The 15,910-nt window shown below is 42.8% G+C and overlaps 1 protein-coding gene across 1 annotated transcript; it reads right to left on the bottom strand.

Moving 5' to 3' along the window:
• Positions 1–8,957: 8,957 nt before the first annotated feature.
• Positions 8,958–9,974, bottom strand: XCR1 (X-C motif chemokine receptor 1). The gene has a single exon (XM_009954267.1). The coding sequence runs from the start codon at positions 9,972–9,974 to the stop codon at positions 8,958–8,960; it is 1,017 nt and encodes a 338-aa protein (XP_009952569.1).
• Between the last annotated feature and the right edge of the window lie 5,936 nt (positions 9,975–15,910).

The raw sequence follows: 15,910 nt of genomic DNA, 5'->3' as shown, positions 1-15,910 counted from the left end.
CTCATTAAATGTCATTTTGAATTGTCATTTCAAAAAAACCCCAGGATGTCTTACATAGTTTGGAAGCAACCTTCAGGGTGACTTCTCTTGGCATGCTTTGCTGCATCGTGCAGTACAGGGCCAGGAGCATCTACTGAAAACAAATGTTTATTTTCCATTGATCTGGACAACTGGGTGACTTCCAAAAGTAACCTCAGGGTCATCCATTGCAAATAATGATAAATCAAATCGCAGATAATTTCACTGCAGTGGATTTTTTTTACGTATTGTCAAAAAGTCTTTGTGCATTTTTTACTTCTCACACAAAAATAGTTGAGTAGAATGGATTATTCCTCCTTTTAATTACATAGTGACAAACTACTTTCAGAAAGATTTAATTATTTGCATTAATTATTGAATTATTGCCTGTTTATACAGACATCGCTTTCATCAGAGAAAAACATACTGTTTCCAAATAGGTCCATAGCTGACCGACACTTCCTTAGGATTGTCTATATTTTCTCATTTCTTAGCAACAAAAGAGGTACAAGATTTTTGCTTTTTGGAAGCTGCTCTAGAAAAAAATGCATTGTCTGCTCCATTTGTGTTGCTTTTTATTTGATTTAACTTCTTCATAAACTATGATAAGCTGGATGGGAATTACTATCAGTTTTACCAGCCCAGGAAGAGCAATGTCAGTCATTGCAGCAAAAGGAAAGCCTTTGTTGAGAAAAAATCTTTTCACTAGTTGGTGGAATGTTACCCTCGCAATTGTAAATATATTCTATAGAGGCAGCCAATTCAATCAACTAAAACTACTAAATTGCTACTTGATATGTATTAAGGATTGTTAAAGGATCATGCTGTATTCTTTAGATTCTGTTGCATATGCCTAAATGTAGGCCAAGATAAATATTTAAGGGCTGAAATCAACTTCTGACATCAGAAGTTAAATCTAATGCTAGCTGCAGTTCTTTTAGAGTGATTCTGAAAATACAATTTGAATGTGGCTTGGTTTGGGTTTTGGTTGGTTTGGGGTTTTTTGCATTTTGGTGGCACTAGAAGCCATTTCTATACAAAGTTTGCAAACAAATACAGAATTCTTTAGTTTTAATTGTGATGCATAAATGTGCTCTATATTTATGTGGGAAGAGTTTCCTCCATTCAGGCAAGCCAATTAACATTCACACTATCTAGGTTGTAATGGTGATGGATGCACTCCTCCTGTTTGAACTAACTGAACTTTGATCCAGATAGATGCTCAGCAAGTAGGCCTGATCAAAGTTAACCCTATTGTGTGAGGCTATCAGTGAGAACTCAGCACCACCACCCCCCAAAAATGGTTTGCTGGAGACTGGGCTGGTAAGCAGCCAAAACTTCATTAACGCAGCAGAAAATCTGACTACAAATCAACTACTTTACACTATATCTGCAGCCATCAGGGTCTGTTGAGCTGTCCCCCCATATCTCGCCTGGAGTAGGGGCACCTCTCATGTTTACCCCTCAAGCCTGAGAGATCGCTTACCTGACAGCAGACGTTGGTGGGTTGGTAAGTGACATTTTTTGCATGCATATATCATTTAAGATACATATAGTAGGCTTAAGTGATAATCTTTGTATCCCATATTAACTCTAAGTGTAGTAAATAGTGTTGACCCCCAATCCATCTGTACTTATTAAATATTTACATACCTAAATTTACGCACTAGAACTCAATAAACTAACTACTAGCTCAGATCTGAGTGATCTCTGACTCTTCTCCTGTGACAGTCATAAAGTAAAATTATACACTGTCATCAGTCATCTCATGCTGACATCTCTTTGATGCATCATTGACTAGAGGAGGTCTTTACTGAACCCTCTTAAGTAACTGGAATCTATCAGGAAAAAAAAAAAACACACAGAAAAAATGTCTCTGTGGCTGTTAGATTCTGTGAATATTTCATAGTCATCTCTGTCCATAGGATGCGTTCAGTCCATCTGTCTGACATTATTGTTACATGTGCTATGTAATTTTTAAAATTTTTTTTAAGAGTTAATTGATGTTGTATAATAACTGGGGAGGGTTTTGCTTCCGTGAGGCACTTGAGGTATTTTATGAGAGTAACAAATTCCCAGTTTCCCTGGTCACCCTGAGTGGATTAACATACCATTGTAGCTTGACTGAACAACAGGCTGCTGTTCATCATCAGAGACTTCCTGTGACTACAGGGAGAAAGCTTTGGAAGCACTTTTTGCATTTGTTTGCATTCTGTTTTGAATAGGTGGACAAATAATTGTCAGTAGGTATAAAGCTGGAAGCAAGCAACATAAAAAGAACCAGCAAAGCTCTGGAAAACCGCTAGAAGCAAATTTGGCATTTTACACAAGGTGGCTGAGGGGCTTGGAAGAATATTCTGATAATATCAGGTCAGCTTCTGAGACTGACTTCCACCTGAGCCCACTGGGGTTAGGAGCTATCACTGCTCAGAACTGGCTGCATTTCACTCCTGTGTGGATGAAGTAGGTACCAAGATTTTGAGTTGGTTCAGTGGTGATTCAAGTGAATCAGCAGTGATATGGGAAAGCCAGGACACAGGCTCTGGACTGTGCAGTTTAGATGAACCATAGTCTTTTGTATAAATATAGATGTGTGGCACATGGATAAAGAGCATACTAAGGCTTCGGAGATTAAGAGCTGGTTAAGATGGCTGGAAGGATATCACCATCAAGAAACAGAACTTGACCTCAGAAAGCAACATTGTTTGGAGGAATAAATCAAACTCAAAAATATTTTGGATTTGGTCTCTCAGTAGTTCCTGAATATGGAGAGAGTACTCCACTCCCTGCACTTTTTCATTCTCAGTTCTTTGCTTCACTCCAGCCAGGATCTCCTGTCTTACACTGCTCTTCTGATTTAAAACTGAAGATACATATATACTAAACAGTTGCAAAGCCTGAAACTTCTGTCTGAAAATGCCCATGATCTGTCAGAAGGGGCTGGTTTCCTTTCAAACCTTTCCCATGGGTGATTGCTGTGGGGTGGCTTCAGTGTTCTTTGTATTTCAAATGTGGATAGGGTTCCTTATGTAAATAAATAGGCTTGAGGCTCAGTTTAAACACCTGGTATGCTTGGGAGCAAGTGAGTTCATCTCAAGAACAGCTCTATGCTGGTAAGTGAAGCACTATTGTGTTTGTCCCTCCTTTATGATGATATAACTGGTCTTCATAGGTCATCTTTACTGGTACTTCTTACTGTCCTCGTTTTAAGTGACAGCTAAATCTTGCATTATTTTCCTTTCTAATTTTTGTTCTTGCTTTAGTATTGCTTCCCGAAGAACATGTAGGCATCTAATCAGTACAGCAAATGTCAGTCAGACTTCTCTCCATTTAACACAGGGCCTTCCTATTTAAACACTGGATGAGCAAGAGCATTTTAAACTGATGAGTAACCATAAGGAGAAGATGAAATAGAATTTTATTTATGATTTTAATAACTGGCGTATTTTCAAAATATTGAGTTATAGATGGAAGTATCCTGACTCCCAATGAAAATGCTTCTGTCAATAAGCAGTGCATGCTGTGCTTTGCCCAGTGCGCTGCACCCGTTTATGAGTCTTATCCTTGCTCTGATTGTGATCAGGAGCAAAATTATCATTGATTTCAGTAGGAACAGGACGCTTTCTTAAATGTGTGGATTTTAAGTTTGCTTATTTTATTTAAGACAGTTTGCATTAGTGGTGGAAAGGATTAATTTGGTTACCTTCCTTACCCCTTAACAGTGAGGATTTTCCCTACTGGCAGATCGTTGACTGATACAGGCCCCCATGGATGCATAGAAGGTGAGAGCTCTGACAGGCTGTGGCAGTGATGCTTAGTTTTGTGTTGACCCTCTGAAAAGACAGGTAGGGAGAAGGGCGCAATCCATCGAAGTTGCTTGTGGGAGACGCTGTTATTCTCCTATTCCTATTGGTTGGAACTTAATATGGACTTAATCAGAGCAGCAAGAGCATGTCCATTTAACAGTAACTTGCAATTAGGGTGAGAGGTGCCATCCTGCATAAAGGCACCCCTGGTGCTGTACAACAGTTGTAGTACTGTGACCACTCAATCTGACACCGCTCCCCTCCCCCAAATAGACTGTGGTTTCCAAAACCAATTAATTTCTCCTTTTTCACTTCACGAACTTCTTTCTCTCAGTTCTGCATTTGCCCAGACCACATAATAGTTGATTGAGTGAAATTAAAGCTTGAAGGTCTCCTGAGCATTATGTTTTACCCAGAGGAGTCTGTATTTTCCAAGCATCTGGAGCTCCCAGAAGGAAAGAGTTGCACAGGCTGCCCATCCCCAGACCTGCATTGTGGCTTTAGCAATGTAGGTATTTAATAACATAGGTGTATAGACAAAGATGGAAGATACACCAACATCTTTCCTCTTGACAATGGAAATAGCTCCAAGTGCCTTATAGGTCTCTGTACCTAGCAGAGTTTGGAGAGAGGGGTACTACCCATGGCAGAGGAAAATTGCTTAAGTAGACTGGACATATAGTTGTCTGCGCAATTGGGCAGGGTGCATGTGATGGTGCTCAGGGCATTACCCAATATCATTGCAACGTGCTCTCTATCGCCTCTAAAGGCCATCGTGATCACAGAGTCGCAGAATCACAGAACATTAGGGGCTGGAAGGGACCTTGAAGGATCATCCAGTCCAACCCCCCTGCCAGAGCAGGACCACCTAGAGTAGGTCACACAGGAATGCGTCCAGGCGGGTTTTGAATGTCTCCAGAGAAGGAGACTCCACCACCTCTCTGGGCAGCCTGTTCCAGTGCTCTGCCACCCTCACAGTGAAAAAGTTTTTCCTTATGTTAATGTGGAATCTCCTGTGCTCCAGCTTGCAAAGGTTGTTCCCATTTTCAAAAAAGGCAAGAAGAACAATGCAGGGAACTATAGGCTGGTCAGTCTCACCTGTGTGCCCTGGAAGATGGTGGAGCAAATCCTCCTGGAAGCCATTAACAGACAGATGCAGGACAAAAATATTTGGGAACAGCCAGCACAGATTTACCAAGAAAAAATAGACCAACTTGACTGTCTTCTACAATGAGATGGCTGGCTCTGGGGATGAGGGGAAAGCTGTGCATGACATTTACTTTGACTTCTACAAGGCTTTTGACAAAGTCCCTCACAGCATCCTTGTAGCCAGACTGGGGAGATACAGACTGAATGGATGGACTACAGAGGGGATGAAAAGCTGACTGGACCATCAGGCTCAAAAGGTAGTGAACAATGGTTTGAAGTCTTAATGAGTGACTAGTTATGAATGACATGCTTTGGGGGTCAATACTGAGGCTAATACTGTTTAACATCTTAATCAACAACCTGGATGATGGGACAGGATACACCTTCAGTAAGTTCATGGATGAAACCAAATAAGAGGGATCAGCTGATACACAATGAGTTGTAGGACTGCCGTACAAGGAGACCTCAGCAAGCTTGAAAAATTTGCTGACAGGAGCCATGGAAGTTCAACAATGGCAAATACAAAGTCCTGCACCTGGGATGGCCTAACCCCCTGCAGGAGCATGGGCTGGATGCCACCTGGCTAGAGGTCAGGAATAGACCTGGGGATTCAAGTAGACAAGTTGAACACAACTTGAACACAACTCAGTGTTGTGCCCTTGCAGCAGTGAAGACTAACTCTGTATGGGCCTGTGTTGCCATCAGGTTGAGTGAAACCTTTGTTCCCCTCTAGCTGATGTTCATGTGGTCAAATCAGCATATCCAGTTTTGGGGCCCCCAATACCAGAGATTGACTGACTGAAGTGAACCAAATGGAGGACCACCAAGATGGTTAAGGAGTTGGAGCGCTGACCTATGAGGAGACTAGATTGGCTGGGGTTTGTTTAGCCAGGAAAAAACAAGGCTTAGGGGAGATGTGATGTCTCTTTTCCATTACGTAATTCAAGGACATAGAGAAGGCAAGGAAGAGGCAACATCACCAGGTTGCAGCAAAAGAAATTTTGTTCATGTAGAAGGAAAAAAAAATCCACTATGAGAGTTGTTAAGCGTTGTAACAGGGACCCAGAGGAGTTATGCAGTCCCTGTTCTTGGAGATTTTGAGAGTTTGACCAGACAAGGCTCTGAGCAACCTTGTCTAACTGGGAAGACAAAACTTCTGTGAGCAGAATGGAGGAGTGGATGACCTCCAGAAGTCTCTTCCAAGCTAAAATAATCTATGAAAATTCACAATTAATTCTGCAATTGAAAATACCTTAACTTTAATAGGTGGTTTTCAAAGGCGGAGAACAATAATCACAGTGTAGTATTCCAATGACTTTCTGAATGTTTATTAGTACCACTTCGTTATATCAGGAGGGGAAATCTCCTCATACTGAGTTACTTTGGTTATGGCCAGCAATACAAATGGATAATATTAAGCATTCCCTTTACATGCTCAGATATACTGTAAAAAATATGATCAAGCTATAGATTTAAATAACTTGTTAAAAACTGGGCAGAGCAGGATCATTTCAATCTCTCATGGTTTTGTTATACTTCTTGACTTTTTTTTTTGATAAATGTAAAATGTATTGACATTAAAGATTTCAGGGTAGCATAGCTTTAGGACAATGAATTGAATGACAGTTTGTTGAAATGATGTAGGTGCCGAGAGCTTCTTTTACTCATCACCTCAGCATTTTCCTCTTGTTCTACTCGTAGTGCCTGTGAAGTGGTCCTGGCTTACTGGAACTGAAGAAGAATAATTTGGATTTATTTGTCCTTCAGCAGGCTGTCTCTTCATAACTGACGATATTGAGTCCCCAGTCCAAAGTCTGTTGAAGTGCATAGAAGCAACCACATCCATTTCAAATCAGGAGATCAGATCTCCTCCTCATCAGGAGAAAAGAGCCAAAGGCTGGTCTCCACCACAACCAGACAAATGACAATTTCTACCTTTCCATGGTTTGTCTGAACACAAGTGAATTCCCTGTGTGATTAATAAGTGACCTTTTAAATTTTTTTAAGTTTTAGGCAATAACTGTAGTAATGGGATACCAAGGCACATCTGATGATAAGGGACAAGATATGACCACTTTGTTCTGGCAGCTAAACTGAAACACAGACGAGAAACTATGGGCCAGCCTTAGGAAGACTATTTGGATATGTGTCATGTATGTTTGCCCTGTTCTTATGCTTTTCCCTAGGTATTCTTGCTTCTGGATACTATCAGAAATAGGATATCGTACTATGAGCAAGTCTGAGTTTCTGCGTTTTATAAACTATACAGCAGCTGAGAAGCATCTGTTGTCTGCTCCAGATCATCTGAAGACATCAAATCAAAAAGTGTGGAAACAACACAGAGACGTTTTAAGATGTCTGCCCAAAAAGCCAAATTGTTCCTTAGATCCATTGCCAAACCGTTGCTTGGTGCCACTGTGAAGCTACCTTGGCTTTCTGTACAAATGCTATGAAATTAAATATTCTGGTTTCCACAGGCTTTGTTATTCAGCTGCACTGGAGTGTGCCCTGCATGTTACACTGCCTGAGGGAAAAAAAAGAAAAACCACGAAGCTTTCATGAAGAAGAATATCAGTTTCCATGAGAAAAAAAGCCACAACGTTCAATTGGTGTAATAAGAATGTGAATGGTTTTGTTGCAAAAATACCTGCTGTTGAATTGAATTCCCTCAAATTGCTTTTAGTTGGGAAATCGTGTTTTAGTGGTCAGGTAAAAACACTCCTACACTTAACACAACTAGCCCTCTTAGCAACATTTCCAAAGCTATGTTCATGCAAATATTTGCACTTCACTTCCCACCTGCCCATGGATATGACATGCATGCATGAAATGAAAGACTTGTGTGTGGCCAGGCAGCTGGTTAGACCAGACGCTTGCACACCGCAGAGGTACAAGCAAATCTGCTATTTAGACATACAAGAAGCACGTTAAAAACAAACACATGGCTTGCTTTGATGATCGGGTTTAAAGCAGAGATTCAAACATCTCTGTGAAGCAGTTTTTAAAAAGTTGTGAAACAGCAAGCATCTGAGTATATAGGCTAAAACCTGCTGCTCTGGCTTCCTAAAAAAAAAAACCAACTAACCCACGCTATTTCTATCATGCTGTTAAAAAAGCCATTTGTTCTTGCACTATAATCTTTCTAGAAAGCTTAATTCTTCTCAGCACCATGGCAAAGAGAGAAAAGGAGGGAGAGAGCATTTAGAGGCAAATATACTCCTGCACTGCTCAGGAGATGGGCTGCTGGTCCACTACAACTGCCTGAAGGGATATTCAGAGACTGGAAGGTGCCTGCGGCAGGAGCAGTAGCAGGAGGAAAACTAATAGCCTAGTGAAGTATCTGCTTAACAGGTTGTGTTCCTTCTGGGGCTCTCCCAAACTTTCCATTTCAAACCCAAAAGACTACTTTTGCACTAAGCTAGTTTTATATATATTTATCTAGCAACAGATAAAAGAACATTTGCACCGAGAACTTCAGAGACTCTGAGGTCTTGTAGCTATTGTCAGGCCCTTTAATCCTGAGAGCCTCAAAAAGAGAGAACCAATGAGTTCAGCACTGGTAAACACCGTAAAGCTTTAAAAGCTACAGAAATACATATGTGTCCATTGCTATATACAATCCAAGTATTTTAAGTCAGGCAAGAAAGCAACATGCAACACCATTTATGTTAAACCCTAATGTTTCAGCTCCCAAAGGAAAAAGTAATTTTTTTTTTGCTTTTGAAAAGAAACTCTAAGTGAGAGAAAATCCATCTCACTGCACCAAAATGCATAAAGATAAGACTTACAGGCCAATTTCTCAGCATTCTCAACTCTCTGTCCCACTGCAAATACATTTTTTTATTACTTTCCATACACAGCATGTTTGCAAAGAGTAAATTTGTGTGTCTTTCTTGGGGAAGTGCCTTTAAGAATAAGAGATTATCCATGGCTTTTAAAATCTGAAAGTTCATCCAGGATTAGTGCTAGTATTTAGGTCTCGCTTCAGTAGATGGACGCATCTTCATAGTGGAATTTACCTTGAGAGCAGATCCTGGGGCTGGAGACTTGATCATTGCCACAGGGTAAATACTGATTGAATAAACGTAACAAATGCCTCTTGAACTTGACTCCAACAAATACATAGAGCACAGGATTGAGGCAGCAGTGGCAGAAAGCAATTTTACGGCTGATGTGAAAGGCAAGGTTGGAGTCTTTTTGATACTGACAGGTAGGTGGTGGAAAAGTAATCAGAAAGCTGAGGATGTTGTAAGGTGCCCAGCTTAAGAAAAAAGCCACGACAATAATAAGGATGAGTTTCACAGTTCTGTGCTTTCTGCGAGATCTTGCTCCAAGCAGGATTATCAGTATCCTGAAGTAACAGAATATGATAACGCCAAAGGAAAACAGGAAGAGTACATTTCTCTGATAAATGTCCACCTTTTTCCATTTCCAATCACCATAATCACAGCTCTTGCCCCCTTCCAGGTTGTTTTGCACTGTGGTGTGGATCACCTCAGGAACCACAATTAATATGCTGCCAGTCCAAACAACCAAGCTCACCAGAAAACCACAGCGCTGCGTCTGGGATCTCAAAGTTGAGAGGGGGTTCACTACGGACAAGTACCGCAGGATAGTCATGAGAGTCAGAAAGAAAACACCGCTGTAGTAGCCGATGGAGAAAACAGCATTCACCGCTTTGCAAAGGAACTCACCAAAAATCCACCCAAAGGACTGATCCACTGCCCAGAAGGGCAGCATGCAGGAGAAGACTAAATCAGAGACACAGAGATTCATGATGAAGACGTTTGTTAAAGATGTCAGGTTTTCGTATTTGAATAGGATCCATAACACCAGAGTGTTTCCTAGCAGGCTGAGCAAAAATGTCAGACTGTAGAGGACAGTAGTGAGATGGGTGTAAAATACAAAATAGTTGCCCATTTCACAGACATTGCTTTCATTAAGAGTGTATCCATATGAGTAGTTCTCATCCAAATCAGGTGGATAATATTCGTCATCCATTTGTGCAAACCTCACACTGTTCTCCAGCAGCTACTTCGAAAATTTAACAAAATTTTGGTAAAAGTCAACCCAATAACTAAACTCCTGCTGTGCAGGCTTCTGTTTTAAGAGACAAAAAGAAGCAGTGAAACTATCTTATTTGTCCTGCTGTTGGAAGAGAAAGGAGTCATTTCCTCTTATGACTAGAGTATGAACAGGTAGATAATAAAAATTTACCCTCAAAGCAAGGCCAAGATCTTAAATACTTAAGAAGTCAGAAACTAAGACATTTGTAAACCAATATGGTCAGTGACAACTGCTAATTATTAAGCTTCTACTACATGAAGGTTGAGGGTGCGTTGTTTTTTAACATAAGTATCCCAGGTGGAAGACTTTCAAACCTGCTGCTATTTCTTAGGTTTTCTGGAATGGTATCAAATTCCTCAACAGTTTACCATATATATGATTCTTTGTCACTGAGGTTCAGCACTGCAGAAACTGCAGAAGCTGAACAGTACCAGTATCAACAAGTGTAAGTGTCAAGAATGGGAAAAGCTGTGTTTCTTACAGATTTTTGTCTTAACATTGGTTGATATCTAAAAATCTTCAAGCTGTGGCAGAAGCATCCCCATGTTGGGTGCTTTGTGCATCTCTGTGGCCTGATGATTGTCAGGGGTGTGACAGGAACAGAGCTCACATCACACCCCTTTTCTGCAGGGTGCTGCCCTTTGTCTGTCTACCTGTCTGCAGGTAGGAACTTGATCCCACTGGATGGTTGGCTGAAATTGGCCAACAGTATCAAAAGTTACTGGGACTTGGAAGACAACATATAATCAGGTGAACAAACACTATCACAGTAGCCTCATTTCTTTATGAAACTAAGCTAAAAATAGGTATAGAAAAATCAGTAATAGTTCCAACCAATTGTTCAAAGCCTAAATTAATATTATCCCAGTTGAAGTCTTACCTGCAGCACTGTGTTTGGATTCTGATTTGACTGAAGCCAGTTAGAGACCCACCACTGATTTCTTTGGAAGTACAGTTGCAAGAAAGAAGCTCCACGACTCAGGGCAAAATTGTGCTGGTGACATTTTCCTCTTTGGATGAGTGAAGGCAGAATCTGCCTGCTACAGCCAGGAAAAGACACGCTGCCTTTGGAGGACAGGAAGGTTATGTCTACACCAGGAAAGCATGCCAGGGAGCGCTGCTGGCTGCCAGCATTTAATGCCATCCATGCAGGTTGGTGGTTCAAGTCAGCCAGATTGTGGCACAGCCAGCACAGGCCAGGGACCATCTATCCACTGGGGTATGGTCACTCAGTTTTGGAGGTGAGGAATGTGTGGGATTCAGTACAGTGACAGCAAGTGGCCCTGGCACATTTATCACCAGAGGCACAGTCCTAACTGGAAATTGTGCTTGTGGCCCTCAGTCTGTACCATGCTGCCATCTTCAGGCGTGCAGGACAAGTCCCTGCCGAGGCAGTCATCCTCTGGTTTTACGTGACAGTTCAGATGATCCTTAAGCAATACAGGGGTTAGTTAGACTGAGGTCTTGACCACCATCGTGTACTGTTTCAGCTCAGGTTGGAGGTATATATGACTCCTGCCCATCAGCTGTCCTAAAGGAGCAGAGGAGCCTCTTTGCAAAGAGTAAAGGATGAGATGACAGTGCCGACCACTGTCTTCACCATTTACACTCTCCTCCCATGCTGGCTGCTTGGTGCTGGCAAGCCCCGGGCAGGACTGCCTACTGGCCAGGAGCTACGTAGCCAGCAGGGCTGCTCCTCACCTCTGCCACAGTTGCTGCTGGCCTCTGACACAAGGACCTTCTCACAAAGACCTCAGCCCCAATCCCTGCCTCTGCCTGGGAATTATTCTGACCTGCACATGTCCTCTCTCTCATCACCCTGTGTTATTCTGCTCTTTACAGCCCTGCTGGAGGGCAGGTACTGGTTAGACACCTGGGTATCCGCTGCAGAGCATTGCTTGCCCTTCTCCTTGCTGTCAGGAGCTGAGCAACACTTGCAAGGCAGAAAGTGCCATTTTGCAATGGTGTTTTGAGATTACATGAGACAATGGTTAAGCGCCAAATTAAAAAAGGATATAAACCCATCTATTTTCTTCACAGTTCAGGTGATGAGAGGTGGTAAATTGTTTCTACAGTCCAAACAGTTTCTGTTTTCCCGTGTCTACCTTCCCTGAGAGCACTGATGCTGTGTGTGGAGGCACTTGAGTCAGGCAGGTGCGTAGCTGAGATTGGAAACCCTGCCAGGAACTCCTGCTGTTTCCATCTCCAAATCTCCATGTGCCTTGGTATCTTACCCATCTGACTCAAAAGGCTCTATCTTGCAGTCTGAGAGGAGCCAGAGGAATGGTTGCATGGTGCCAGATGTCCTTCCTCCGATTTTGTGCTCAACATGTCCAGAGAAAGTAGAAAAATATTTCTGTGAAGTAGCTTGTTCTTCATTGCTTCTTAGTGCTGCAAGGTTGGCTCTTGGTTAATGCCCCAGTTCACAAAAAAAAATCATTTGTCTGTCTTGGATTTCCCCCTCAGTGTCACTGCCAAAGCCATGAATGTGGACAGGGGGCATCTGAGCAGTCAGAAAAAGACACTCTGTCTGCAGATAGACAAACTTGAGGGCCACCGATGTGCCTGTGGAAAACTACAGAGCAAAGTGTAGTCCCTACTGCCAAGAGGTCATCACCTTGGCATCCAGGGAGCCTAGGGGAGGCCGAGGTGCACCACGGCATCCACCACCACATTCAGCTCCTCAATTTCCAAATGCCCACCAACTCCCAGGTGCCTTGTCCTCATCAAGTCGCATTGTCTCCCCAGCTCGCTTACCTCAGCGGTTGCTTTTCCTCCCTCAGCCATTGCACCTTTCCCAGGACAATGTCCTCAGCTTTCCTCATTGCCTCCTGCCTGCTGAGGATTCTGAAATCATGCGATCTGGCTCATCCTCTGCTGTTTGCTGTGGGGTCAGGCGCTGCAGGTGTGGCACCACGGTTGTTCACACTGACTGCAGGCTGCCTGTGCTCCCAGTGCAGGTGAGACCTTGACAGAGGATCTCGCTGCTGACCAGCCCTCAGAGGTAGCTCATCATTCTCAGGATAAACATAACTTTGCACCATGTGCTTGATTATAACCGATCTGTACAGTGCAGCATGCCGTGTTGCCTGGTGCAGGCTCCATGCAATTACAGATGGAGGCTGCAGCCTACAACGCGTCAGACCTCCTGGATGGCTGATTACGACTAAGTATGGGTTTTGATATTATGTTTATACCAGCTGGGAAGCCCTCCATCAGGTCAGTGATGGTACAAAGCACCTTGCAGGAACCTAAGGCACTTGAATCTTTTTCTTCTTGGTTCAGATTCAGTAAAAAACTGGGATCAAAACCTGTATTTGTGCTCTATCAAATTTTATCTCCCCCCTTTTTACTCTATAAATAAGAAATGCTTTACATCGATTTTCAGTTAAGACATAATGCAAAGGAGATAAAAACTTGATGTGACTGAATCAATAGGCTAAGAATATGTTAGAGTCACACATCAAATAGAAATCAGGCAACTGGTGCAAGCTGGAGCACAGGAGATTCCACATTAACATAAGGAAAAACTTTTTCACTGTGAGGGTGGCAGAGCACTGGAACAGGCTGCCCAGAGAGGCGGTGGAGTCTCCTTCTCTGGAGACATTCAAAACCCACCCGGATGCGTTCCTGCGTGACCTACTCTAGGTGGTCCTGCTCTGGCAGGGGGGTTGGACTGCATGATCCTTCGAGGTCCCTTCCAACCCCTGACATTCTGTGGTTCTGTGATTCTATGATCATGTGACTGTTTTCAGTATATATATAGTGGTACAAGTGAGAGCAGAAGTTGCCTGAAAGATGGAAATTACCTTAATTTCTGTGGTCAGGACAAATAGAAACAGAAGGAAAACACATACTACAGTTTAAAGTCATCCCTGCCCTTGTGAAGAGCCCATAGAAAGGCATTCAACATTCATTTCACTCTTGGCCAGAAACAACTGCTTTTCCAGAAGCTGTCCTTTTTTAGCAGTGCTGTTCTTTGCCTTGGAACATCACAGAAAAAAAGGATTTTAATAAAGAAATGGGGAAGTGCTATTATTAGCGGCCTCTAGTTCAATTTTGGTTTTCTTTGAAAATTCAGCTAGACTTCCTCTGTAAGCTGGAGATACATATTGTTAGTCAGTTTATTTCTTCTTTAAACTAAGCATTTGAAAGAGTGGCTGGGAGAACTTGTCTGCTCCCTTTGTGGTCAGTGGAGAGAGACAGGCAGTGGCACAAGGTCGGTCACCCTTCACTGGGTGTCATACCAGCCCCCTCCCCAGGCAGAGGCAGCTGAGACAGCTCTCTTTTAGAAGATTCCTGGCATTTACATAGACAAACTGAGGTTAAGCTCGTCTTAATTGGAAAGGAGCAGGGGAGTACAGTAGAGAGAAGCCCCCTGCCTTAAGGCATCCACTGATGGCAGCTACCTCAAGAGAATTTTTGATTCACCTTATTCTAACTCCTGCTAGATCGTCTGGACTTCACAGCTTGTTCTCCAGGTTTCTCAAGGGGGGGGGGGAATAAAAAGAAAAGAAAAGAAAAAGCTAGCTGGCTTTTGCACTTTAGCTACCCAGGCAGTAAAGGCTGAGTCAGAAAATAAATTTCTGCTCCCCTAAACTGGAATTTATCTGGTAACTGCTTCCTTAACTGATCTTGTGTTCCAATTTGGGATAGGAAGAAAAATCCCAAATGTGACGTTTTTTGGCAGGAAGGGGTTTTAGTTTTTCGAAGAGGTTTTAGTTTTTCAAACAAGTTTATAGAGCAGCCTTTTTTATTTAAAGAAGGTTAAAACACGTTAAATAATGTTTCTACTACCCTAACTATGATTGGTATCGGTCTTGGAGTACACCCTTGGAGTTACATGTAGGAGATGGACAGCAAAGTCCTGGAAGTCGTGATCAGGATGTAGACTTGGCCAAAGCACAAATGTACTTTGAACAGTGTGGTCTGTGCTGGTGCGTGAAACAACTTTTTGTTTTGCACATGGTAACAAACACTTTCGGGAGATGGGTAAAACGAAATGTCAGTAGGACTTCCCTTGCCCAGTTCAGTTTTGCAGAGGCCCAAGAAGCCCAGCTTTTCAAGAAAACTCTTACCCTATTTTAAAAGCAAAACCTGCTCTTGAGTTTGTGTCATTTTCTGAGACCAGTGCTTCCACCTGTGCCTCACGGGTTTCACAAGGCAGGTACAACACACAGGGTCAGCTCCGCTCCTTAGTGGTCTCCTGTTTCCCCCCCAAGCTCTGCCCCTCAGTCCTGGCCATCAGTCCTGTGACAACCCCAGCCTAGGGAAGCAGAAAAATCCCAAGTTAGGAGACTGGACCACACTCCTGAAACATATATATAAGTTCAAATTTACATACTAAGTACCACTACAGCCAAGGCAGAATCACCTTATGGTATCTATGTAGACACACAGAATTAACACTTGTGGGACTTGCCACCCAAAGAATGTTATTTTTTAGAAGTGCTGCTGCAGCACTGCTGAAGCAGCAGCCCTCCTGCTCATCCAAAGTCACCATGGGGGTAAAATTAGCAGCCAAGTCTGTTTTTACAATGAGGAAGAGGTTATGTTGTTCTCTCCCTCTCCAGCTTCTCGTTTCCCAAGAGCTGCAAACACACCCTCTGGGCCCTTTATCACAGTTTTGCCGTAGCTTCCTCTGTTCCAGAGGGGGTTTTATTTTGGAAAAACAAATCTGTCATTTACACTATGCTTCTGAACTGGCTGCTACCTTTACTTCCATACCAAACCACACCTCTGGACAGAAGGGACAGCAGGGAATGAAAATGCTGCTGTGGGTTACCCACAGTCAATGGCATGTGCTGGTGTTTGGTGGGTCCCTTCTGGGGCACCACAGCAGCCTCTCTCCTGCCACCCTGTTGGGATGC

This window comes from Leptosomus discolor, chromosome 7 (assembly GCF_034619465.1).
Source record: "Leptosomus discolor isolate bLepDis1 chromosome 7, bLepDis1.hap2, whole genome shotgun sequence".
Classification (NCBI taxonomy): Eukaryota; Metazoa; Chordata; class Aves; order Leptosomiformes; family Leptosomidae; genus Leptosomus; species Leptosomus discolor.
Note: the sequence above shows the minus strand (reverse complement) of the source record. Positions and strands in the feature narration are given on the sequence as shown.

What these genes read in the sequence shown, in the direction of transcription:
- XCR1 (XM_009954267.1), bottom strand. Translation starts at nt 9,974, where the DNA reads ATGGATGACGAATATTATCCACCTGATTTGGATGAGAACTACTCATAT.